Source organism: Cavia porcellus, unplaced genomic scaffold, assembly GCF_034190915.1.
Source record: "Cavia porcellus strain 051 isolate PalLab524CR breed Dunkin Hartley unplaced genomic scaffold, mCavPor4.1 scaffold_16, whole genome shotgun sequence".
NCBI lineage: Eukaryota > Metazoa > Chordata > Mammalia > Rodentia > Caviidae > Cavia > Cavia porcellus.
This window is the reverse complement of record NW_026947499.1, coordinates 33717716-33743197: the sequence shown is the minus strand read 5'-3', so window position 1 is coordinate 33743197 and position 25482 is coordinate 33717716. Positions and strand designations below refer to the sequence as shown.

At 45.6% G+C, this 25482-nt stretch overlaps 1 protein-coding gene across 2 annotated transcripts in view; it reads right to left on the bottom strand.

Annotated features, from left to right (window-relative positions):
- Window positions 1-1331: 1331 nt before the first annotated feature.
- Window positions 1332-25482, bottom strand: part of Tbc1d24 (TBC1 domain family member 24) — a 29330-nt gene continuing 5179 nt past the window's right edge. Inside the window, exons 2-9 of one of the 2 annotated variants that reach the window (XM_013141620.2) lie at window positions 10241-11319; window positions 9676-9693; window positions 9071-9229; window positions 8050-8113; window positions 7587-7682; window positions 7000-7228; window positions 6224-6394; window positions 1332-5497 (exon numbers count right to left, since the gene is read on the bottom strand). In XM_013141620.2, the coding sequence (XP_012997074.1) occupies window positions 6240-6394; window positions 7000-7228; window positions 7587-7682; window positions 8050-8113; window positions 9071-9229; window positions 9676-9693; window positions 10241-11205 (1686 nt within the window). In that variant the 5' untranslated portion in view covers window positions 11206-11319 and the 3' untranslated portion in view covers window positions 1332-5497; window positions 6224-6239. Of the gene's footprint in view, window positions 5498-6223; window positions 6395-6999; window positions 7229-7586; window positions 7683-8049; window positions 8114-9070; window positions 9230-9675; window positions 9694-10240; window positions 11320-25482 lie in introns of those variants that run through there. The other variant, XM_013141621.2, reaches the window with a different exon arrangement.

Sequence of the window (25482 nt, the reverse complement as noted above, 5' to 3'; positions counted from 1 at the left end):
ACCAGCAAAAAAGCCCTGGAAGGTGGGAGGTAGTGAAGGAAGAGTGTAAGATCTTGTCTATTTTTGGGGCTAGTCTGGGAAGGAAGGAGTAGGCAATATAGTCATGGAAAGAAACTGAGTTCCTACAGCAAAGTCCCCATAGCAGCTACAGGAAGGGAAAGTGAGGAAACTATCCTTAGCAGCTTCACTGCAAGTGGACAGGACTAGCAGTACAGGATTCTAACAACAACAACAAAAAAATCAGGGCATTAGTATTGTCTTATGTAAACTTTCAAATAAAATATTCTTTTTGGTTGAGAAATGTAAGTTTGCTTTTTGACAATGGATTCTAGTGCCCCCCACCCCATTCTTGGGATTATAAGTGTATACCACTGTACAGTATTTGGCTACTGACACTGAATTTTGGATGACACCTGAAAGAGGTCCAGATAATTTGCTTCTTGCCTTCTATTCTTGTTTTGTTTTGCTTTGTTTTGTGACAGGGTCTATGTAGTTCAGGCTGGCTTCAAACTGATGGCAATCCTCCTGTGTCAGTTTCCCAAGCCTTAGGTTCCTTCCAAGCCAGTAGTGCACAACTCTACTACACCTGGCTTTATTTTCCTTTTTGCAATGTTGGGTATTAAACCTAACGCCTTGGGCATGCTAGATAAGCTCCCTATCATTAAGATAATCCTCAACTCTTCTTTGAGATCTTCCTGCTGTACGATCTCAAGTAATTGGGATTACAGTTGTACACCACAATTCTAGGCTCCCAGGCAATTTTTTCTTTTCTTTGACTTTTTGAGGCAGGGTCCTTGCTAGGCTGACCTTGAACACCCTCTGTAACTCACATTGGCCTTGAACTCTTGTCAGGTTATTCTTCATGAGATAAGATTCTTGAAGGTGGTCTCTCTCCATTCTTTATTGAACACATATAGATAACAGACCTTGAGAACCAAAAAACCCCCCAAAACTCAGGAAAACACGTGGTTTTTGATGGTAATAAATGCAGCAATGGACACACTTGTCTCTGGAGAAAAACACTGCACTGTCAACTACTGTCAGTTGGTGCCATATTTTCTTTATTTTTTTGAGGCAGGGTCTCCCCTGTAGTCCACTTGGCCTTGAACTCATGGCAATCCTCCTGCCTCCACCTCCTGATTGCTAATATTACAGGCATGCACCACTGGCTATAGTGTCATCTTTTTATTTCCATTTGAAGGGAACACCTGATTATTAGTTTAGTGCCTTCATCTCCTAGACACATACTATTGTTCAGGGAGACAAGGCACTTGGGTTTCCCATCCCACTAAACTTTCCCATTGCAATACTACACAATTATGTTGTTCCACTGGTTTTCACAAACTTTATTTACAACTCAAACAGCACTAAATCACTTATTTTCACATTTACAAAGTTGGGCTTTGCTAGAAATCCACACAATGGTTCACTGAGCATTAGTATATCTTATTACATTCATTCAGATGTTCCAGTGGTAATCCAGTGGCCAGTTTCATAGCCAACAACCATTCTTCACAAGAACTAAAAGGTAAACTTATACACAAAACTTCTTCCTCTTCCATTTTTAGGCCATGAGCTTCTGACCATGTCTCCGTTGACAATCAACTCCCTTTGGTATGACACAGGGGCAGAAATGTCCCAGTCTCTTCACATATTAAGGAAATGGGGTCAGGAGAGAGATAGTTTGCATCCCCATCATCTGTCATCCATAGCATTGCTGGAAGAGCTTGGACTTGCAGGCCCCCTCAGAGGAAAGCTGCAGCTTTAGCCCATGAAACTAAGTGGTCAGTTGACACACTGTTGATCCAGTTGGTCCAGCAGTTTGCAGATAAGATTTTTTCCTGCTGGTGTTTCTGTCAGGTCACTGACAGATATGCCTAAGTATCCACCAATTGTTTCCTTAGTCTCACAAACAGTGTCGACAAATTTCATGCAATCTGATAAAATAACATGCTGCTAATATGTGAGTTCATCTGTAGCAATGCATCACATGATGCTGCACATAACTTTAGGAGCACAATGGAATACTGATAAAATGGAGATCATAAACAACTCCTTACCCCACATTATTTTTTAAGATCCACACACTTTTCTGCCTAATGTAACTTGGGCATACAAACAAGACATTTGGCCTGGGGAAGAGAACCACTTGGAATTCACATTGAGACTCTTCTGCAAACTGAAAGTCGCTTCAAAACAAAAAGGTATAGGAACTAAATTAACAAATATAAAATACTTTTTGGTTTGTTTGAGAAAGAATATCATCATTAGTTCAGGTCAGCCTTGAACTTACTATGTAGCACAGGTTGGCCTTGAACTTGCAGTGAACCTCCTGCCTCAACCTCCAGAGTCCTGGGATTACAGGTATCTGCCACCATGCTTGGCAAATATAAAATACTTAAAGAGACTGTAATGGCTTTACGGCTTTAGAAAATGGGTAAGAGAAATCTGAATACATTCTGAAGTCCAGAATGTTATAAAACAAATTATACTGAAGAACACAAAAAATTAAATGATGTAGCTTACAAAAATAGAAGAAACTGCCAGATATGATAGTACATGCCTATAATCCTTACACTGGGAGGCTGGGTTACATAGCAAGTTCAAGGCCAAAAACCAAAACCAAAAAACCTGAAATATTAATTTCAGTTCAATAAAACTGAAATTTACGATATAAAAATGATTTACTCATAATATATTTCAGTACTAGCAACTAAACCTAAGCAGCAACAATACATAATCCCAGCCCATTTTATTTTTTATTTAGAGTAGGGGGATCTCACTTAGTTGCCTGAGTTGGTCTCAAACTTGTGATCCTCCTGCCTTTAGCCTCCCAAGTAGCTGAGTTGTTTGTTTTGTTTTTGACACAAGGTCTCCCTATATAGTTCAGGCTGGCCTGAAACTCCCAGTGAGTTCTAGGCTACCCTGAACTACGTAGTGAGACCCTGTCTCAACTTGCTGTGTTCTAGGCTGGCCTCAAACTCCCAGAGATCCTCCTCCTTGGCCTTCGAAATGGTGGGACTACAGGTGTGTGTCACTACACCCAGCCAAGTTTTTTTTTTGCCAAGGATCAAACTCATGACCTTGCGCTTGCTAGGCAGGCACTTTTGTCACTGAGCTAAATCCCCAGCCCCTTCAAGCTAGCTTTGAACTCACTACATAGCCAACCTGGCTGCAAACTCGTGATTCTTTTGCCTCAGCCTCCAGAGTGCAAAGATAACAGGTATGTACCATCATGCTCAACTTATACATTTTTAAAATACTGATTTTGGCCAGACAGTGGCACACCTCCGTAGTCTTAGCACTTGGAAGTTCACAGCCAGCCTGAACTATATAGTGAGTTCTAGGCCACCCTGAACTACATAGTGAGACCCTGTCTCAAAAAAAAATCAAACAAACAAAAAGAAATAAAATACGGATTTTTTGAAAGCCCTGAGACATATGGTTGGTGCAAAAAATGTATTTAATAAACTAGTTTAAATCAGGTTCAATATTTTAAAGTAAATGTTCATACATTTCTTTAAAAATGATAATTCAGGACTGGGGATTTAGCTCAGCAGCGTAAGTGCCTGCCTGGCAAGTGTGAGGTCATGAGTTCAATCCCTGGTACCACACACACACACACACACACACACACACACACAAAAGATAATTCATTGTTCATCAAATTTTGGGATTTCCTTAACATCGAAAGCTAATAAACACAGGCATGAGGTAGGAGGATCACAAGTTGAAGACTAGTCTGGGTTAAACACTGAGACACTATCTCCAAACCAAAAAAACAAAAGCAAACAAAAAATAAAGCTGGAGTGTTGGCACATGCCTGTAATCCCAGAATTCAGGAGGATGAGGCAGGAGGATTGCCATGAATTTGAGACCAGCTGGGGCTACATAGTGAGTTTAAGGCCAGCCTGAACTACATGTGAAGCTCTGTCTCAAAAAAAAAGAAAAGAAAATAGAAAAAAAGTAAATAAATTATATTTGGGAATACTTAGTATCAAAGAAAAACAGTAATAATAAGAAAACAGATAATTTTTAAAATAAAAGATAATCACATACCTTCTGGTAGGAAAGCCAGAGAAAAAAGATATTAAATCTAAAGAAACTAAATATTTTACATGCACACACTTTGCTTAAGATGAAGACATCACAAAAAGATGGCAACTAGTCTTCTTGCTCAATCAATGGGGAGGGTAAAGGTTGAATACAGTCCCTTGGGGAAGCCACAGATCCTATTGAACTCACTTGCCAGGAACCATTCCCACCCCCACCCCAGTCAGGAAGTTTGCAGAGCCTTACAAACAATGTTCAGGATTAACTTTATCTGAAGGACTACATTTTTCAAAAGGCTTTCATGTCCCAGTGACAATGCATGGACAAACATCAAGGGAAGCCCTAGGGCCCCTCTGGCTGAAAAAGACCAGACTTACAACCCTAAATTGATCCAATGAGACCACGTTTAATGAACACTAAAGTTGGCATTACAGGCCTAGGCAGTGGGAGCTCAGAGGAAGGCTGGTGACATTGCTCTGTGGGGGTAACCCCCTCCCTGCACTTCTCAAGAAGACCTCATGCAGGCCCCATGTCCATGTGGAGAGCAAGACTGGAATACAGGGCTCTTTCGCAAGTGAGAAAAGTGAGCCCAGAGCAGGTTTACCAGTTTGCCTAATGCCAAACAGGATTCTTATCCTGCCGGCCAATACTTCCTAACCCTATTCAGAAATAATGTGAGAAGGGCAGGGAAAGATGACACTCCCTTCAGAAGACCAAGCATAGATGTGGAAATGAATATGGAATCATCCATGGGGACACTAAGAAGTGCCAGCTGAGACATGAGAATGGGCACCTGTCATTATGAACTAGATCTCTAAGGCCCCCAGCATGGCCACTGGGATCATGTTTATCTCCTCTTCCCTTTGTGGCACCTATATCCTCAAGACCAGCTGAGGACAGATGGGGAGGTATTATGGTAAGTCTCCCTCACCACCTATGGCCATCAGGCTAGCGCAAAGTATAGGCAACACAAGTTGCCTATACTTTGGCATAGTAGGCTTAAGCGTCTACAGGAGAAGTGAAAGTACACAGAAAACCATGACAGGTACCAGTCATAGTACCACACATAAAAGGGATAGAGGGAGGACATACATCCAGGTAGACTAGCCCAAGAGGTGCTGTGAGGACAAGACCAGGGAGGCACAGAGCCTAGAAGAGAAGAGGGTGTGGAACTGAGACAAGCATGCCATGCTGAGGGATTTGGATGTGTGACTCTGAACCAGGTTGCTACAGTAACAAAAGGTAAGGAGTGGCTATAGAGACTGCAATGCACTCAAGTGGCCACCAGGCTAGAAAGGAGGGCTGAGAAGCTCCCATGAATCCAGGACTCTCTGGACAGGTGCCTGGATATGTAGTTGGCTTCTCTAGGGTTGGTCAAAGAGGGTCCCTCTCAGGTCGCTTCTTCAGATGTGGACTTGCAGTGAGGCCCAGAAAGCTTCAGATTCTGCAGAAACACAAGGACATATGATATCCCCTCCAGCCCCCATCCCACAGGCCTCTCTGTTGTCCTTGGAGTAACCAGGAACCCCAGAGTTCAGCACAGATCTTGCCTTTCCCTTGCCCACGGGCAGCAGCAAATGTGGCCTAGGGGGGCCTTAGAGTAAAGCTGATGCTGGAGAAGGAAGCTCTGGGGAGGAAGGACTGGTCAGAGGCTGAGGAGACACTCCTAATGCAGGGACCTTACCAGAGATCAAAGGCAGGAGTGTCATTCTCCTCAGACCTGTCAGGTGAGAGCAGGCCGTTGGGAGGGGAGTAATGTCTTCTTAGCACCAGCAGGTGGCATCATGGATCCACACTTGACAGGAGGTTCCTTCACCTTTTCACCCCTACCACAGAGGCTGAAGCTCTTTCAAGGAGACTGGAAATGTATCCCCTGCCCCCAACCTCATGGCACTGGTCATAAGACACCTCCACAGAAAGCCATGGCCCTAGGTGGGGAGGAGAATGCCTCCTACACAAGTACTAGAAGGGGCTAGGTGTGCACAGTGACCCCTTGAGCTCTATCCTAAGAAGCAGGTAGGTTCAGGAGGCCCAAATCCAAGGCAGGGGTCTAAGCTCAACCAAGTAAGGCGGGGTGGCCCTGCTGCATGCATGCCCATGTGGGGTTTTCCTGCTTCCCAGGAGGCAGCTTGGCCTTAGTCCCACCACCCCATAACAACAGCTCAGTCACCATTAGTGCAGGCCCATCACTGGGGGTCAGGATCTTGGAAGCCCCAGGCCTCCACCGCAGCAATAAGGAAGTTCTCAGAGCAGAGGGGTTGGTTGTTGAAAGTGTCACAGTGTCCCGTGCGGCCCCGGTTCAGGTCCCCATCGATGTAGAGTGCCTGGCCGCCCCCTCCTCCTGCAGGATTGTTTAGGTCAGGGGCCATTCCTCTGTCAAACAGCAACCCTCCCTTGCCACACACACACACACACACACACACACACATACACACACACACATACCCATTGGTAGGTACTGCCCTCATGGTGTCTCTGACATGAGCAATCTCAGCAGCTTTGGGTATCTTTTGTTTTTTTTTTCTTCTTTTTTGGTCTTTTTTGAGACAAGCTTTCTCTATGCAGTTCAGGCTGGCCTTGAACTCACTTTGTAGCCCAGGTTGGCCTAGAACTCACAGTAATTCTCCTGCCTCTGCCTCCTGAGTACTGGGATTGTAGGTGTTCGCCACCATGACCAGCTTCTTAGCAGATCTTGCCCTATAATAGCCTTACTAAATAAACCACAGCCCCAGGCCTGGTTATGCGGCCAACTCTATTTTCCAGCCTGTTTCTCTCTTTTATCCCTGGCCCACCCAGAACCACCCAGGGTCTCTTTATCTGCTATCACAGAGGCCCAAGTGAGACACCGATCCCAGGGGAGGCAAATGCTTCAGCCACTCACAATCCCCTGCACCCTTCTCCTTGTGCTGTTGGGGCCCAGGATATTTGAAGGGTGAGGGTGCCCACCAATAATGAGGCAGTCATTGCCCCCAGCCATGAACATGGACTCAGTCTTGGAAGGCAGGTTGAAGTGCCGAGCAGCCAGGAATGGTGAAAGGCGGTCAGCAGGGTCTGAGGGGACTGAGTGGCTAAGTGGAGAGGGAGTGCTGGTCTCTGAGGACATGAAGGAGGTCGGCTTGGTCAGCTCCGGGTGCTTGATGACCACCCACTCGTAACGCTGCACCTCGGGCTGCAGCTGAAGGTGAATGAGCAGTGTAAGTTACTGGCACGCAACTCAGTAAGTAACTGAGGCCCTGCTGGGCCTCAGATTGTCCCCTAAATCACACTCAAATATCTGCTATGGACAAAGCCCTGAGCCAGGAATACAGAAAATCATGCTACATAAGCTGAAGTCTATCCATCAAAGCAAGAAGTGAATGAGATTATCCTTACAGGGTAACTACATAACGAAAATAAAACAGAGCCATGTGAGCCAGAGTACCCAAGGCAAAGGGCCTGCTGACTCCCAAGCTCCCTTGGGAGCATCAGGAACAGTCGAGGCAGAGAGCACCCTGGCCAAAACTTGAGGAGGGGCCATGCCCAGCACCACTCACCCTGAACACAAAGCATTCTCCAGTCCCAAAGAAGCTCAATTTGCCGCCAAATTTATTTCTCTCACTCCAGTCCGTTGATAGGTAAGCTCCACACACCTGGGAGAAGACTGGGATGAAGCTACACCTTCTCCCCCCAGGAATATTTCCTTGTTCAGGTCTTCTGAGGAGCCTGAGTCAAGCTGGGGATATTGTGTGTCACAGCCTGTACCACCACCATGTGCAAGAGGGTGTGGGAGAGGGTTGGCTTTGGGGAGGTGCACTCCTTTCACCCCATAAATTAAGGCTGGGCATGGAGGTGAATGCCTCTGGATATTTTCATCTCCCTTTGTGGCTCTCAAACACAGAAGCAAGCTCTACCTGTGGGTCACACCCACACTCAGATTTTAGTATCAGCACAAAGGGGTGCAGACTTCATCAAGACTCTTGAGGCCAGACCCCAGGACTCCCTCTAGTCCCTCCTCACCTCCTTTTGTGTGGTCTTGATGAGTAAGAGGGTCGGCTCATGTCCTTCACATTGGAAAAAGAACCTGAGGACAGAGATTACATATGCTATTCTGGATGTTCTAGGCTGGGGATAGACCTAGGTGATCTTCTGCCACCATCTTTTGTCCATGATGGCCTAGGACCTGGCAATATCCTCATCAGGTAGTCTTTTCATCTGGGCCATCCAGGGCTGTGTGTCCTGGTATAGTAAGGGAAAACCCTCACCACAGATGACCCCCAAGGGCAGATCTGAGTGCCAAGGTGCCACAGGGAAGCAAGAACTAGAAGAACAGGTCCTCATTATAGGAAGGCTCAGCATGTTCTTGGGAGCCTGGACACATGGGGAGGCCTGAGGCTGCCAGCGTGGTGGCTGGTGCTTGGCTAGCATTCTTGGTAGGGCTGGATGAAGTGGCTCCAGCTATGCCAAAATGTCTGTATGGCTGAAGACAGAGTCTGGGTGGGAGATGGGCAGCTCTGTCTCCATTACCTCTGCTGTGATCCAAGCCAGAGAAATTGAGAGCTGGATGCCAGGTAACCTGGCTTAGCTGCCATGGGGAACAGTGTGGCCTGGGGAGATTCTTGAAGGAAAACCACATGAAATGACTGATCTAGAGCTACCTGGCCAGAAGTTAGCACAGGTGTAGCCCCACAGAGGGCCAACCAGGCCACGCTTATGAACAACATGCAAGGTGAGGAGTATCCCTGTACCTAGTAGCTGAGCTCTGTAGTTCCTCCATAACGATTCTGTGAGCTCCTGAAGTAAAAATTCTACCTTCTATGCCTATGTGGGGCACCAAGCTGTAGTATGTATGACAATTATCTCCAAAATCTGGGTGGCCTGGGAATGACACAAGTGTAGATAAGAGTCTCTTGGCTCTCAGTCCCCACAGGAAGAGCCAGGGGTCTAGGTTCAAAGGCTCATCTCTGGCCACCCCTGTCACTTCCCAAAAGTAGTAGGTAGGATGTGCCTGGAGGGACTGTACAGCCTCTTTGGACCTCACCTGGTTAGGCTGTACCCATGCTGCAATGAGGAGAAGAGCAGGAGGGGCTGGCAGAGGGCGAATCGTTCAGGGACCCAGGACCAAATATCTCTCATCTCCTTCACACTGACGATCTCTGAGTGAAAGTTCTCTGCATGGACGGCTAAGTGCACAAACTGCCTGGGGAGAACAAGAGGAGTCAGAGCCTACAATGATCTTGGTCCTGACCATACCCCCACCTTAGGCTCCAAAGCTTCTCTTTAGAACTAAACTTGGAGTGGACATCTCACCTACTCGGCCAGGTTTATAGCTTGGTTCTAGGTGCAAGACAGGAAGAAACAAGGTGAACCTCTTCTTAGAAGACCCTCCTCCCACCACAAAAAGGGAAGAATATCAAGCCAGGGAGGCAGGTGGGGCAAAAGCACCTTTTCTATAAGAAATAAGAACAGAAGGAGACAGCTCTAGCAAGACAAGGCTACAGGGCCAGCCAAGCACCAGGAGACGACACAACTGAGGCAGTGAGCAGCAGCCAGTCTGTGAAAGCCTACGAAACAGCAAGCAGCCAGTCCAGTGCTGCTGGCAGGAAGGCAGAGAAGCAATGCATGGAGCTATGGTTTCAGACCTACCTTTCAGAAAGTGAGACACTGAAAAACAGGAAGAAGCAACGAACACAGAGAAGAAAAATAAAACAGACAAGGAGAGGTTAGTGGTGGGTACTGAACCCTGGATGTGCTTTCTTTTGGTCCTGGAGAAAGAACTACATGCCAACAGCCACTCCTGATCACAGGATCGCTGCCAAACACTATGATTCTGCCTAGCTAGGGAGGCCATGTCCAGCCACTACAAAAATGACCATCTATGAAGCCCAGAGGGCTGCCCTGACATGAACCCTGGGAGGCCAGCCGGGAACTACTGACCCCCCAAGAATATCTAACTTCTGCTTCAGCTATGAATTTCCATTCTTAAGGACAAACCCCAGCTTGTCTTGCTGTGGTCATAATGAGAAAGGTTTTTCCTACTTTCCAAAGTCTTTTTACCCACATTGGGAACAAGACAGATAACCAACAGTCTGGTAGAATAAGCTCAAATCCCCATGATGCATTCAATCAAAACTCTGCACTCTCCTTCTCAGCCTCAGGACACACACACACACACACACACACACACACACACACCCCCGGCCTTGCCTACCTCTTCTGCTTGACAGTGATGCCCTTCTGCTTCAGTGCTTTCTCATTGGCCATCTGCAGGAGGTGGATCTCCTTGCGGGAAAAGAGGCGAATGGCAAATGCTTTTTCTAGAAGCTTCTCAGGGGACACTGTCTTAGCAATGTCTTTGACAAACATGCGGATGTCCTGCTTCACATTGTCTGATTCAAGGGGCTGCCCAGCTCTTACCTTGTGGAAGAACTTGAGGATGGCCAGAGCTACACGGTATAATACCTTGTAGCCTTCCACAAGGAAGACATCAAAGACACGAGCAAAGTAGTTGAGGGGTAGCTCCCCAAAAAGCCAACGCTGCCAGTCAGAGTAGACTTGCAGCACATCCTCTGACACAGCCACCATCAGCTTGTGGGCTGCCTGGCAGTACTTGTTTACCAAGTCTCCAAATGTCATGCAGGATGACTCAAAGGCTAGGAAGCTCTGGTCAATTAGTTTCTTGCTGGGGTCATTGCAGGCCAGGATGCGGCAGGCTTTCTCAAAGCATTCAGCCTCATCAATACTATAGTGGAGCAGCAGGGCCACCACGGCTGGCAGTGCAGGGCAGAAAGAGATGTCAGGAAACTGGTTGGCAATGCACAGGAGGATCTTGCGCACAGCCCCCTCACCTCGGGCATTCAGGCAGTAGCTAGGCACCTGAGTGTTGTCCACAAACTCAGGCAGAGGCAGACTGCTGCTGCTATGCTTGCCTACAATCTTGCCCACAATGTCACTGTACACACTAGCGTCCGGTGTGACTGTGCGGCAAGGAATGTCCCGAATCAGGCGCTGGTATACTTTTCCCCGCAAGGTGTGGCTCTGAGCCCAGAAGCCCTCTCGAGCCAGCTGTTTCAGCTCCTGAAGCTCAGTCCAGTTCAGCTCCTTTGGTCCCATATCTTGGATGGCAGCATCCATCTTGTCTTTGTCTACAAAGCAATTGTACCCTGGGAAGTCCATGGTGCCTGGTGTGTCCAGCAGGAGGCTTTGGACTGCAAGGTTGGCAGCAGAGTGGCTAAATCCTTCAGCCCCTTCTGATGGGGTTTTCTGCTAATTTGACTGCCATATCATACCCTGTAGGATTAAAAAATCATTTTTCACTTATATATTGGAAGGTGCACATTTTTATTTTATTATATTGTATTTTATTTTACTATATGACAAGGTTTTGTCATATAGTTCAGGCTGGCCTTGAACTCATGGCAATCCTCTTGCCTCACTCTCAAATGCTGGGATTATAGGTATGCACCATCATACCTGGCTTGAAGGTACATATTTTAAAGAACTTTTTTGTTTGTTTGTTTGAATATTTTTATAAAAGTACTAGAAGGTGGCACATCCCTGTAATTCCAACACTCTGGGAGGATGAGATAGCAGGATTGCAAGTTTGAACCAAAATTGGTTAATCTAGCAATTTAGTGAGAACCTGTCTCAAAATAAAAAATAAAAAGTGCTCAGTGTAAAGACCTTGGGTTTAATCCCCACTCCTGAAAAAAATTAAAAACAAAGAAGTATTATAAGAGTTTCCATTTAAGATAGGAGGCTGTTTTAAGAACTTATGAACTTCAGAGAGTAACATTTTTTTTTTTTTTTTGTCTTTTTCATTTTTATCGGTACCGGGGATTGAACTCACGACCATCTGCTTGCAAGGCAGGTGCTTATGCCGCTGAGCTAAACCCCCAGCCCCTGAGAATAACATTTTTATAGAGTTTATGTGTTACTAGCACAGGTCACACAGTTTCTCAGTATTGAGAAGCTAGGGAGAAGGTTCCTAGAAGGGCTTCAATAGCCTGACTCTGCTGCAAACAGTGTTCAACTCAGAGAGGTCCCTCTTGGCCACCTTATAACCCTGGGCCCTTTTGGAAAGGAGCCTAGGATCAAGAGGAGCCACTGACCATGCTCAAGATCCTACCATGTTTAAGCTGAGATTGTGTTTATTTGTTTCTTTGAGTCAAGGTTTTGCCAAGTAGTTCAGACTGGCCTTGAATTCACTATGTAACCCAGGCTCGTCTTGAACTCATGGCAATTCTCCTATTTCAGCCTCCTGAGTGCTGGGACTACAGGTATATGCCACTATAACCAGCCTAAGCTGGGATTCTGAAGCCATTATTTAACTTTCTGAAAGTGCCAACTTGGAAGCTAAGTTCTAGGAAGGTAACTTCAAGTGAGTCACTGAATATAGAGCTAAGAAACAAATGGAAGGTGCAATAGTTTCAAAATTGGACACTTCTACTTAAAAAACAGATACATGAAAGGTTGGGGCAGAAAGATTATAAGATGAAGTCCAGCCTGAACAATTTAGCAAGACCTTGATTCAAAAAATAAAAAATAAAAAAGGGCTAAGGATATAGCCCAATGGTAGAGTGCCCCTGGGTTCAATCTCTGGTACTAAAAAGACATTTCTAGGTCCAAATCCCCTACAAGTGTTAGAGGATTTGGTGTTGGCTTACCATCATAACAGCTGTGTTGACTCAGGTATACACAAAAGAAATAGGTAAGACATGCTACTTGAGACTCAGAAGGGCACTATACCAGCAGTTTGCTGCTTTGGAATCCACAACTTATACCTTCCTTTGCCAAAGGATAGTTGGATATACAAGCTTTTGTGAATATCACCCACATAAATATGTAAATATATGGGAGATAATGTGAATATCACCCACACATATCAGACTAACCTTTCCACCTGTAATGGTACAAGTGCCCAGGTCACAGGGTTAGCTTCAGTGGGTTTTGGTAAGTAAGCATACCATTCCAGTTTCTCTTGCATCTAGAACACTGATCTAAAAATAGAAAAAGCAAAACAATGAGTGAAAAGTAAAGAATTATAATGTAAAATCCAATGTTTTGCAAAAGCACCTTGATGCTGTGCTTTGTTTTGTTCAGTTCTTTTGAGATAGGATCTCACTATACAATACAGGTTGTCCTTGAACTTGTGATCCTCTTGCCTTAGCCTCCTAAGTGTTGGGATTTCAGATATACACTACCATGCCTAGCTGATCCTGGTGTATCGCTGTGTGTGTGTCTAAAATATACTTAAAAGACTTTCAACCATTTTTAAATATCCCATTCAGTGATTATTAAGTACCTTCATATTGTTGTGCAACCACTGCCACTACCATCTCCAGAACTGTGTCATCTTCCTAAACTGAAACTGGTTTCATGAAACATGAACTCCCATCCTCTTCTCAGCACCAGACATTCTACACTATCACCAAAAGTTTGACTGCTCTGGGAACCTTGTATGCATGAACCATACAGTATCTGTCCTTTTGTGACTGATATATTTCACTTATACACTATCCTCAAAGTTCATCCATGTCGTAATATATACATTCCTTTTTTATTTCCAGTACTTGGGTTCAAACCCAGGGGCTTTGCACTAAGCTACATCTTCAGCCTTTTTTATTTATTTGCTGACCAGAATGGGCCTGAACTTGTGATCCTTCTGACAGAGCCTCCTAGAGTTCTGGATTATAGGTATGTGCCACGATGCTCAGCATCTGTTTTGCTTCGTTTTGTTTTGTTGGGGGGAGCTATTGGGGATCAAACCTACAAGTGCTCTACTACTGAGCTCTGTCCCCTATCCCCTTTTTGAGATAAAGGGATAAGCTGCTAAGCTGCCCAAGTGGGACTTGTGATTCTCCTGCCTCAGCCCCCGATGTGCTGCCATAAACATAGTTGTACAAATAGCTGGGCTCCTGCTTCCAATCTTTCATATCTATACCCATTGATATGTTTTTATAGGGCCTCCTCATAGAAAACATTACTTAAAACAATGTTTTCTCACAAAAGCACCAAAATCATGTTACATTTACTATGTCCCCTGTAAAAGCTGTGCCATAGCAGGGCTAAGACTTCTGCAAAGGTCAGGACATTTTCTCTCAGCAAAGTGAAATTTCCTTAAGGAAGTCTGTCTCCAGAGTGCCATTCATCTCCAGAATGGCACAAGTGAAAGTTCCCCCTTCCCTAGCTCTAAAGGGTGCATCAACAGGCCCACTGGCATCCCCATGGCTATGGCCAGGTTACAGTACACAGTCTTCTATTCACCAGTTATCAACAGTTATGTATTCTGAGTTCTTGGCTCATAAACTTCTGGAGCAACTCCAGGCCCATCCTGTCTGGGTGAAAAGAACTGGATCCTTCTCAGCATAATAAGCATGTTTATAAACAGAATGAGAAATGAACAGAGTACTGCCAACCTTCAGTTGACTGGCCCAGATTCAGGTTGAATAGCGGTTACAATTCATAAAGAGTTCCTTCAGAGAAGCAGATAAAAAGCAATGTTTGCTGTAACAAGCGGTCTAGGGACATGCCACATTCAGAGGGACAATGAGGCAAAGAGACTCCTATCCAAAAAGAAGGCAGAATGTATCTGGGGCCCTCAAGTTCAAGTCTTGAACTGACTTCTTCTTTTTTATTTTTGGTCTTTTTCCTTTTTTTTATCGGTACCGGGGATCGAACTCACGACTGCCTGCTTGCAAGGCAGGTGCTTACGCCGCTGAGCTAAATCCCCAGCCCCTTGAACTGACTTCTTCAAGGAATTAAAAATAAACCCAAGGTGGTTCTCTTTTTATATATATATATATTTTTTTTGTTTTGTTTTGTTTTTTGTTGTTGTTTTTATCGGTACCAGGGAATATATATATATATTTTTGAGACAGTGTCTTCTTATACAGTTCAGGCTGGTCTTGCTCTGTGATTTAGGCTGGACCTTGAACTCATTATGCAGGCCCAGGCTGGCCTTGAACTTGTATTGATTCTCCTGCTTTTGCCTCCCTAAGTGCTGAGATGATAAGCATGCTCTTGAGGACAGTTAAAAAACATTTTATTATTCTATGAATTCATAATCACAAAATGTCAAGTAAGACCAAATTACAGAGTAAAGCTCTGTAGAATTCTATTTAAATAACCCCTCTAATGGGCATAGTGGTGCATGCTTATAATTTGAGCATCAGGAGGCTGAGGCAGTATGACTGCTGAGAGGTCCATGCCAGCCTGGACTACATAGTGAGTTCAAGCCCAGCCTAAATCACACAGCAAGGCTCTGTATGAAAAAAAAAAAAAAATCGCCTCTCTAGTGTTTAAAAAAAATTTTTTTTTCTTCCTTTTTGGTACCACAAATCGAACTCAGGGCCACACACCTGCCAGACAGGCACTGCACCACTGAACTACATCCCCAGCCTGCACATCTCTAGTCTTATCCCCCTCCTATGAAAGATAACCATCACAAATACTTTGAAATCTTTTTCATGCACTTACATATACACAATTACAAAGGAGATCTTTTATAGACTCCTTGGTCATTGGTATAGGAAGTAAAAACAGGTAGGGAAATCATCAAAAATACAAAATGAGCCAGGATTGTACATCTACACTTTGGAGGTTTTTTGGCATTGCTGGGGATCAAACTCAGGGTCTCCTACATGCTAAGCAAGTAACATGCACTCTATCACTACACTATACCCCCAGCGCAAGACAGCAAGTCTTTGTAGGCGAAGTGACCTTTTTCTGAGGGCCCACCTAGCTTGCTGCTGTTGCATAAGGTTACACACCCTACCTGCTCCTCTACAGCAGGCAAGGTTTCTCCTGTTTCATCAGCTCCTAACAAAGGTGCCATGCCTGGAGCCTACCCATGTGGCTAGCGGGAAAGAAAGAAAGCAGGAAGCTACCATGGAGAACTGTGAAGTTAGATAGGCCTGGTTTCACAGGCCAGCTTTGCCACTTGTTTGTGTGAACCTCAGACAAGCTATAAATTGTATTCAAACTGTAGTAGCCTTGTCTGTAAAATGCATCTAATAAGTAATACACAACCCTCACAGACTAGTCCACAGGCTACACCTATGGGTTCAGTTCTGACTGTGGGCCTCTTGAGGTGGGTGCAAGTAATACTAAAGTGACAAAATACACACAGTACATCCCATTCTCTGCCCTTTTTTGGGGCCACCCAGAAAAGCAGTACCTTTACCAGCTGTGAGACAGTTCTTTTGGGAAAATACACCCCCTCGACTACAAATATTGCAGTCACCTAAAATCCTTTCTTCCTTCCCCAGCCTCAAATTCAAAGTTGAGGAAGGAGGGACAGAGGCTGGCTCAGAAGAGTGGCACCTCTGTTCAGCCCTAGTTACCTATAAGTCTCTAAATTTAGAGTGGGTGAAGCACCCTGATCTCTGTCCTAAAATCTGAACTTCACTGTCAATTTCAGGAAAGTAGATAAAATTGTACTTGATGCATTCTTAAAACTCAGTGGTGGCATATGCCTATAATCCTAGCACTCAGGAGGATGAGGCAGGAGGATGGCTGTTGAGCTCAAGGGTAGCCTGGGCTACAAAATGAGTTCAGTCAAGGCCAGGCTGAATTGCATAGTGAAACCTGTCTCAAAAAGACAAAAAAGGCCTGAGGATTTCTCTCAGTGACACAGTGCCTGCCTACCCAGCACAAGGTCCTGAATTCAATTCCCAGTACCAATAAATAAATAAATAAATACCCTCACAAATTATAGTATTGATAGTTTCAGGGGGGGGGGGCTAATTACAGAGGGTCTGCAGGGTACTGACAGACCCAAGAGATGACATCAGAAGAAAAAAGCAGAAGCAGCAGAAAGATTAAAGAAAGAGTGCTAGGGACAGACAAAAGAGCAAGTGTAAGGGTTCTGAGGCAGCAATGAAATCCAAGGAAGGCATGGCCAGAACTTTGGGATAAAGGTAGTTGCTCAGGAGTGTCTGAGAGTGATTTCTACAGGCCAAGGCCAGAGTCTCCAGCAGAGTAGTATAGTTCAGGAAGCCTATGGGCAGGCAGGGTGTAGCATTACTTTGCATTCCTGTAATGATCCCTAACTGCCTCTTTGCCCCTTTTAACTGCCACATTTCTCTTCCCTTACCCTGTGCTTCCTCTTTCTCCAGCCTATAAATTTTTTTCAGTGATCTTCATGGCTTTTTCCTCACCAACACATGCCTATTTGAGAGTTCAGGATACTTGAAGCTAGAAAGCAAGTATTTCTTAAAGGTATGTGGGGGGGGTCGGTTGTAAGTAGAAACAAGTGACTTTTATTTCCCCAAAATGTTATGTTGCCATGTTGGGAGACTTCCAGGTAATGCTGTTCAATTGTCACAGAACCACTGTGCCCTCGGGCCATGGCGCACTGTCCTTTGTCTGCAAGAGTAAGACCAAAGCCTTAGAGGCCCCTTAACAGCTCCAGGAGAACAGCCACACAACTTCTTGAGGTAAGAGCCTTAGTCCTGTGAGACACTTCAGCACCAAATCTCTTACAGCAACTCAAATAAACGCCACATCTATCTTCCACAGGGAATCCTCTGCTGTGTACCCAGCAGAAGGCTGCCAGGAGCAGCTGGGGAGGAGGCTCCACACCACCAAGTGCACAGGCAACAACAAAGAGTGGGAGGGATGAAAGTGAATGTGGCAGGAGATGCCTAGGACCATGCAGCTAGTGCCAGACCCTATGTCAACCCCATCTTTGATAGCTATAGAACAAATCCCACTGCAATTCACTGTCCAGAGATTTGTCTTCCTAGCCCATCTCATTTAATGGTGAGGACAGTCTGATGATGCAGGGATTTGCTTCACTTTACAGATAAGGAACCTAGGATGCAGACAGGTGTTAGAGGGTCCCAATGCACAGGGAGGGCCAACCTGGTTTGCTGGACCTTCTAGGATCCACGAGTCCCTTCCATTGCTACTGTTTCCCTCCATGGTACAGATCAAACTATATGGTCAGCCTTGTTCCACTGCCTCCTTGACAAGTTTGGGACTTGCTTGTCAATGGCACAAAGCTGTCCTAACACACTGCTTCAGAGGCAGGGAGTCATAAGACTGGGCATTTTTCACTTCTTAAATGAAGAACATGATTTCCCCAGTTGGATTTAAAAACAAACTCTTTCTCATGTGACAAAAATAGAACCACACATTTAGCTGTGGTGATTACATTTTAACACCTGCCAACACTGGGCATGAGTCTTCCTTCCTTGTTGCAGGTTACAGGGAACAGAGGAGGCAGCAACAATCATGTCTTCCTTTGGGCCAAAATTTTAATCATTCCACAAACTTCTACTAAGTTGACTCTTCTGTGCCAGACCCAAGTTGAGCACTAGCAATAAGGCAATAAAGACATCCAGATATGGTGATACACACTTGTAATCCCAACACTTGGGAGGCTGAGGCTGAGGCTGAGGATTACCATGAATTTCCAGGTGAGCCTGAAGTACAATGAATTCAAGGTCAGTCAGAACTGCATAGCAAGAGATTTTCTCAAAAAACAACAACAAAAATAAAAGGTAAAGAAAGCTCCAAAAGAGAACCAAAGCCACAAATCCAGTAAGAAGTGTAGTAAACATCCAGGCAGGGTACTAGAAAACACTAAGGAAGGGCACTGACCTAGTGCTCAAGCATCACAAGGGTGACAGCGTCCTAACCTATAAACACAGGGCATCAGCCTGGTATGTGTATGGAATGGAGCACGAAGAGACAAAAGGGAGGAGAGGAAGCAGCAAGTTAAAGGTCTCAGGTGGGCAATGTCTAGGAACTCGAAGAGGAATGAGAAGCAGGAGGCAGGATTAGTAGGTGATACCTCCAACCTATATTTAGAAAAATCCCCCTAATTGCTGTCAAAAACCTAAGGAGAAGATGGCAGAATCTAGCTAAGACTTAAGGGGGCCAGCACACCAGAAAGAGTGAAAATGGGGTGGTGCCTAGAGACTGTTTATAGTTTGATTCCAGCTGACACAGAGGTCTAATGGTGGGGGAGCAGAGACCATGTCACTCAAGGATTCTAGCTTGAAGAACAGACAGTGAAGAGAGAATCCCAGCCCAAGGAAGCATCATCTTGGAGCATCAGGTGCCAGTTTCAATTAGATGTTTCTCAAGCAAATGCTATAGTGAATCAGGGTGGGGGCAGAGCACAGTAGGGGTCACAGCATAGTGTTTCCCTGGCAATGAAGCATAGAAGGTCCCCCAAATGCATCCAAACACTGCTGAGGATCAACCACAGTCTTATCAGGCACAGCCAGCTTGGCAGGAGACAGGCTGTCCTCCAGGTGGGCAATGTCTAGGAACTCGAAGAGGAATGAGAAGCAGGAGGCAGGATTAGCAGGTGATACCTCCAACCTGTATTTAGAAAAATATCCCTAATGGCTGTCAAAGCGTTTGAAAAGCCAGTGGCCTTAGCAGCTGCAGCCTGCCATACTACTCCTAGCTACAAGGCCTCTCAGCCCCAAAACAAACTGACTGGGGCTTTCCTGGTTGACCTTAATCACTGCTACAGAATATGCAGTAGCATCAGCTGCTGCTTAGCTCAGTGCTTCCTCTATAGCCTGAGTGAGCCCCACATGCATTCCCAGGAACAGGACAGCAGGCAGGCAGGAAGAATGAAGTAGTTCCAGCACAAGCAGGTGTGAACTTCCACACCCAGCAGAACTCAGTGGTGGACAACAGAAAGGAGGGGCAGTAAAGAGCTGTGGCTATGGGGACTTCATATGAGAGAGAAATGCATGCCCCTCACAAGCAGGTTCCCCTGATAGGATTCAAAGCATAGGTGCACTTCATGTACTTCTTCAACCTTGCTAAACTCTGTGGACAGAAGAGGAAAAAGCCTTGGTCATAGTAAGGTGGAATCTGCAGACAGCTAAGGAGAGATGGCAGAATTCACTAATCCCTTGACATCTGCTGGGCACCAACCATACCTGCCAGGCCACAGGTACGGATGGCAGAGCTGCCAAGTGACATTCTAGTCTTAGAATATACTATCTAGGGATGAGGAGGGCATAGCGATTATTTGGTAAGGAAATGTTCACAGGGCTAGGATACCTGGGGCAGGGGCCAAGTAGGTAATGGCAGGAGAGGGCATGTTTGATATGGAAGGGTGGATGGGCTAGAGAGCAATAGGCAGGCAGGTCCTGGGGAGAAGGGGATATTCAGAGGCACATCTGCCCTGAGTGGGGAGGAAAGAAGGGCCGGTGGAACACACTAGGCATCCAGAAGGGATCAGGGTTTAGGTCTGGGCACAGATGGAAGAGATGAGGGGATAGGTCGCTGTTAACAGTCAAGGTCAGTGACAAGCAAGCCCTCTTGAGGTAGGAACCTTCCTCTCAATTCTAACTTCCTCATGAAACTCCTATCCTCCCATTCACTCACCGGGTAGAGGGCAAGGGTATATACCACATCCAGTTTCCAAGGATGTTCCAGACACTCTGGAGACATAACCTCCCAGACATTGTCAGGAATCCTGAGCAGAGGCCTAGGGTAGGATGCATGTGCATCTTCTTTCTGAGGCCTGAGTCTTGAGAACAAAACAGTACAACACAGGCCTTGAAAGAAAGGGGCCCCTGGTCTAATCCATCAACCCCATTGCATCCATATTTTTCTAGAGCCCTCTGTTGAGTGCCTATTAAGTCTCTGGCACTGAGGTAGGTAAAACAGATACCAAAATAAGTTACTTGGCAGTTCAAGTAGAAAAGAGATTTGTAAACACATTTGAAGACAGATAACAGAGGGGATATTAGGCCACACTTAGGGGAGACTGTGGAGCTTCCAAAGCCCTTCTTGGAGAGAATTGAATTCCCCTGGGGCCTGGGAGAGGGGTGGATACCCCAGGTGAAGGAACAATATGGAAAGACTTGCTGTATTTGGATAAATACAGCAGCTAACTTATCCTGGGAATGTGGGGGTGGGGCAAATCACATAGGCCCCTGCCCCATGAGGGGCTTCAACCTCATCCCACTGGACATGGTGTACCAACAGGTTATTGGGGTAAAGAAGCACAATCAAGCTTTCATTGTAGAAAGATCTGTCCACTGACAGCTTGGAATGTGGATGCAGAAGCAGCAGCAATTAGAATCATTCAGCTCAGGGGAGCATGAGGGTAGGCGGACCACTGCTGGCCTACTGCATGTGTAGTAGGGAGTCTCCTTGGGCCTTCCTTTGTAGAATGCTGGGTGGAAGATGATCCTTATGGGTATATTCTGAAAATACTTGCCTGGAGGTCCAACCTCTCTAGGCTGCCAGTAGGCGGAGAATCAGACTACAGGATGACCAGATGGTCAATGATGGATAATACTGTCATTAACCAGGGTACATACATTGGTCTTCCTCATACTCTTTACATTAAGACTCTGCTTTGTACCCCCTGGACCCATATTCTCACCTCCTCTTATTCTGGAATTTGCCATAGCAAATGCCCTTCCCTACCACATTCTCAACTTCTACCTGAAATTATCTGAAACTACCCTTTCTCCTTCCCTCCTCAGCCTTCCTGGTACCACCTCCTAAACAGGATTCCCCTACCTCCAGTGCTCAGCTCTTTTCTGTGCTGCTATCACTAAAGGGCCGATGAGGGAGCCCTGACTCAAGATACAACTCCCCAGCTTGAATCCAAGGGACCGGGAATATAGCTAGCAGCACCAGTGCCTGCCTGGCAAGTACAAGGTCCTCAGTTTGATTCTAATAAATAGATAAATAGGTAGGTAGATAGATAGATAGATAGATAGATAGATAGATAGAAAGAAAGAAAGAAAGAACCCAGGGCCTTCATAGTGAGCTACATCCCCAGCCCTTTTTAAATTTTATTCTGATACAGGTTATAAGTCACTAAGTTGCCCAAGTGGACTCAAACTTTCAATCTTCCTGCCTCTGAGATTACTGAGATTACAGATGTATGCCACCACTCCTAGCCTCACTCCCAGTTATGGTTTGTGTCTAGATGTAGCACAAAGCCTCATGTAGTCATGAGAGTGGATTTCTAGAGTTTGTGATTGATTCATGGTCCAATGCTAGGTGGATTATAGGTGTGAGTGCTACATTCACACTAGGGTGGATAGCCTGCATATAATATAAGGGATAGAGTGTCTTCTCTTGTGCTCCTCATCTTTTGCTCATGTTGCTTTTGCTGTCTTCTGCCGCCATGAACTGTTGCCTCTCTGCCATGCTACCCTGCCTTGGAGCCAGCTGATTAGGACTGAAAGCTCCACAAACTGTGAGCCAAATAAACCTTTCCCTTTTTAATTTTGATCACTGCATATTTTATCTCAGCAATGAGAGAAAAGTAACCAAGACATCCCCATAACTTTAAAGCCTTTACTTTGTGTGTAGTACTATGAAACTGAACCCAGAACCTCATGCATGCTAGGCAAACACTCTATAACTGAGCTATGTCACTAGTCCTTATTTATTTTCAGACAAGGACTCACTAAATTTCCCAGACTAGCCTCGAATTTGTGTTTCTTTTGTCTCAAGCTCTCAAACATATGGAACTACAGATGTATGGCACCACAGCTGGCTACACATTTTTATTCACATCCAAGCCATTCAGAAACCTGTTCCACCCATGGCTAAAAATTCATGAACAGTGCCTACTAGGTCCCTGTCCTAAAAGGCACATCCCTCGTCCTACCCTGAACCCCTAATCCCAGACTACCAGCCTCTTGCTTCACTCCTCCACAGCTCAGCCTAGTCCAATCACATCAAGGTTCAACTTCTGCCCATCGTATGCTGGGCAACATGAGGAAGCCAGGACGCGGCATACTTTTCCTTGCCTGCATAATCACTGGTGGCAGTAGTGGGGTGTTTTTTATTTTTGTTTTGTTTTTGTACCAGGGATCAAACTCACAACCACGTGCTTGCAAGGCAGGCACTTATGCCATTGAGCTAAATCCCCAGCCTGTAGTGGGGTGTTTCAAAGCTATCTGTCAAGGGACTCAAGCATGCCCAGCTCCCAGTGCTACCTGGCAGCCTTTTCCAGCTGGACTCTAACACCCTGCCCTGTTCCTAGGCCCTGGTTCATAGCTTCACTCTCCCACTCTCATCTGAGAAGGAGGAGGTGGTATCAGGCAAGTTTCCTTTCCTCCCAAGTTTAGCCATTTATCTGCATTCATATGCATGCTGCAGGATTCAAGTTCCGGGCCCCTAGTTAAATTCTGATCTCATCTCCTGGAGATCTTGATTCCCTATATATTCAATGCTCACTTTTGGTTATCTCAGGCAGTTCCCAAAGCAGAGACCCTGAGGCTCACTCAATTCCAGCTCTGCCTCTCTTCCATTTTCCTTTCTTTCAGTTCAGTTATTGCAATAGCAGGCTGCACTTGGCTGCCACCATCCCTCCCACCCCTAGGATGTTATTGCCTGGCTACCAGATCTAACAGACACTGGGCCCTTATCTTGCTCTCTGAAGGACATGCAACTTCCTGGATTCTCCTCACCATTCTGGCTATGATTCCTCTCATGTCCCTTCAATGTCATTTTTTTTAAATCAGCCTCTACACAAAGAACCCCATGAAGCTCTCTGGTCCTATATCTCCAGGTGCTTCCCAGGGATCTCCTGAACTCTTGCACCTTCATGCTCCATGTGAATCCAGTGCAACTTGGCTCTGACTCCCAGTGTTTTTGCCCAGGTCAGGGTTTGATTTGTCACAACCTTCTATCTGAGATCCTTTCTTCTCCACCCTTCATGACCTAGCCCAGCGATGATGAAACTTTTAGACCTTTTAATGATAACAAACAGCCTACTGCAACACTCATGCCATATGTTCTCTACCACTGACGGCCCCTCCTGGACTCAGGATAGTTTCAGGAGCTCTGACTGCACAGTACCAACTACAAGCCCATGCTACACTGAGGGACTATCTTTTTGCTGAAGAGGAGTTACCTCCTTCCTTTTATCTATATACTCCAAACAGTGCTCTCCACAGCCCTTCAGCCACCTCCTTAAAAGCATTGTCACCTCTCTGGAGCATCAAGCCTCAGCTTACTGTCATGGCTTACACATCTGACTTCCTCACTAGATTGTGGCTTCCACACACAATGCCACACTATACCTTAGGGTGCCCTGGGAATGGAGAAAACAAGAAAATGGGTGGGGACTCAAGAATAATTGCAAACCACTGAGGCCCAAGGTGAAACTTTTATTCTTTTTTTTTTCCCCCATGACTATGTCTTCCAAGAAACTTTAATTCTTAATGCAGAAAAATAAGGAGCCTTAGACAACTTGCGCTAGGCAGTAACTTGCCCCACAGGCATCTTCACATGACTGGAAGGTGTACCTGCCTTAGTCCTAAAGCAGCACACAGGAATTTTTCAAATGTTAATGGTGCCTGGTTCACCAAGTAGCTGGTTATGGGGAACTTGATAGTGAGCGCTTTGCTGGTGACACACAATGGCAGGCACCTGCCACATACAACAGGGATATAAACATTTATGAGTTATTAGTCATAGCACTCTGGGCCAGCTGACTTGCTTGTTGGCTGGATGTTCAGATCCAAGTCTGAGGAATGGCACCTGAGCCTACACATGGGATCCTGGGTGGACACTCTGCATCTCTTAAACTCAACTAGTCATTCCAAATAGTTTTCTACATCCTTTGCTTAACCAAATACCTTTCCCTAGCCTCGCCTGGCCCCCACAGGCAGGGGCTAAGCACTAATAAAGCTCTGCTAATTCAGCATCTTTATCTTCTGAGTTCAAAGAGTCTTCCCAATAACAGGTTAAGAAGAACATAGCCTCTAGGGTATGAGGAAGAGAATTCAGCACCATTTCAGTGTGCCTTGGGAAACCAGGGACATGAGAGGTTCTTAGCAAGCATTTTCATACCCAGTAAGATAACCAAGCCACACTATATGGAGTTGTACAGGCTTAATCTTCTTTTTCTTTCGGTCTTTTTGAGATGGCTCTCATTATACAGTTCAGGCTGGCCTTGAGCTCATTTTGTAGCCCAGGCTGGTCTCGAACTTGCAACAGTCTTCCTGCCTTAGCCTCCTAAGTGCTAGGATTACAGGCAAGAGCCACCATGTCCAGTTTAGACTCAAATCATTTTAAAAGGGATTTAAAAGCTAGGCATGGTGGCGCACTCCTGTAATCTCAGTACTTGGGAGGCTGAGGCAAGAGGGTCGTTGCAAATTCGAGACCAGCCTGAGCTACTAAGTGAGTCCAAGGCCAGCCTGAAACATGAAAAGACCCTGTCTCAGAAAGACACACGCACACACACACAAAGATTTAAGACACCTTCTATATAGCAAGGTACCAAGTACTGGAGGAGAAAAAGGCAAGGCCTTGCCCTAGCTCTCAATGAGTGCTGGCTTCGGGCAGCGTATTAATTATGGAAATTCAAGGTTCAGGTGCTAAAACTAGAAAGCATAGTGTGTCTCTCCCCACCCACCATGCCCATGAAGAAAAAGGACCCAGGGAAGGCTTCCTGGAGCCAATGCAAGCCTCAGCTGAGTCTTGCAGGGTGAGAAG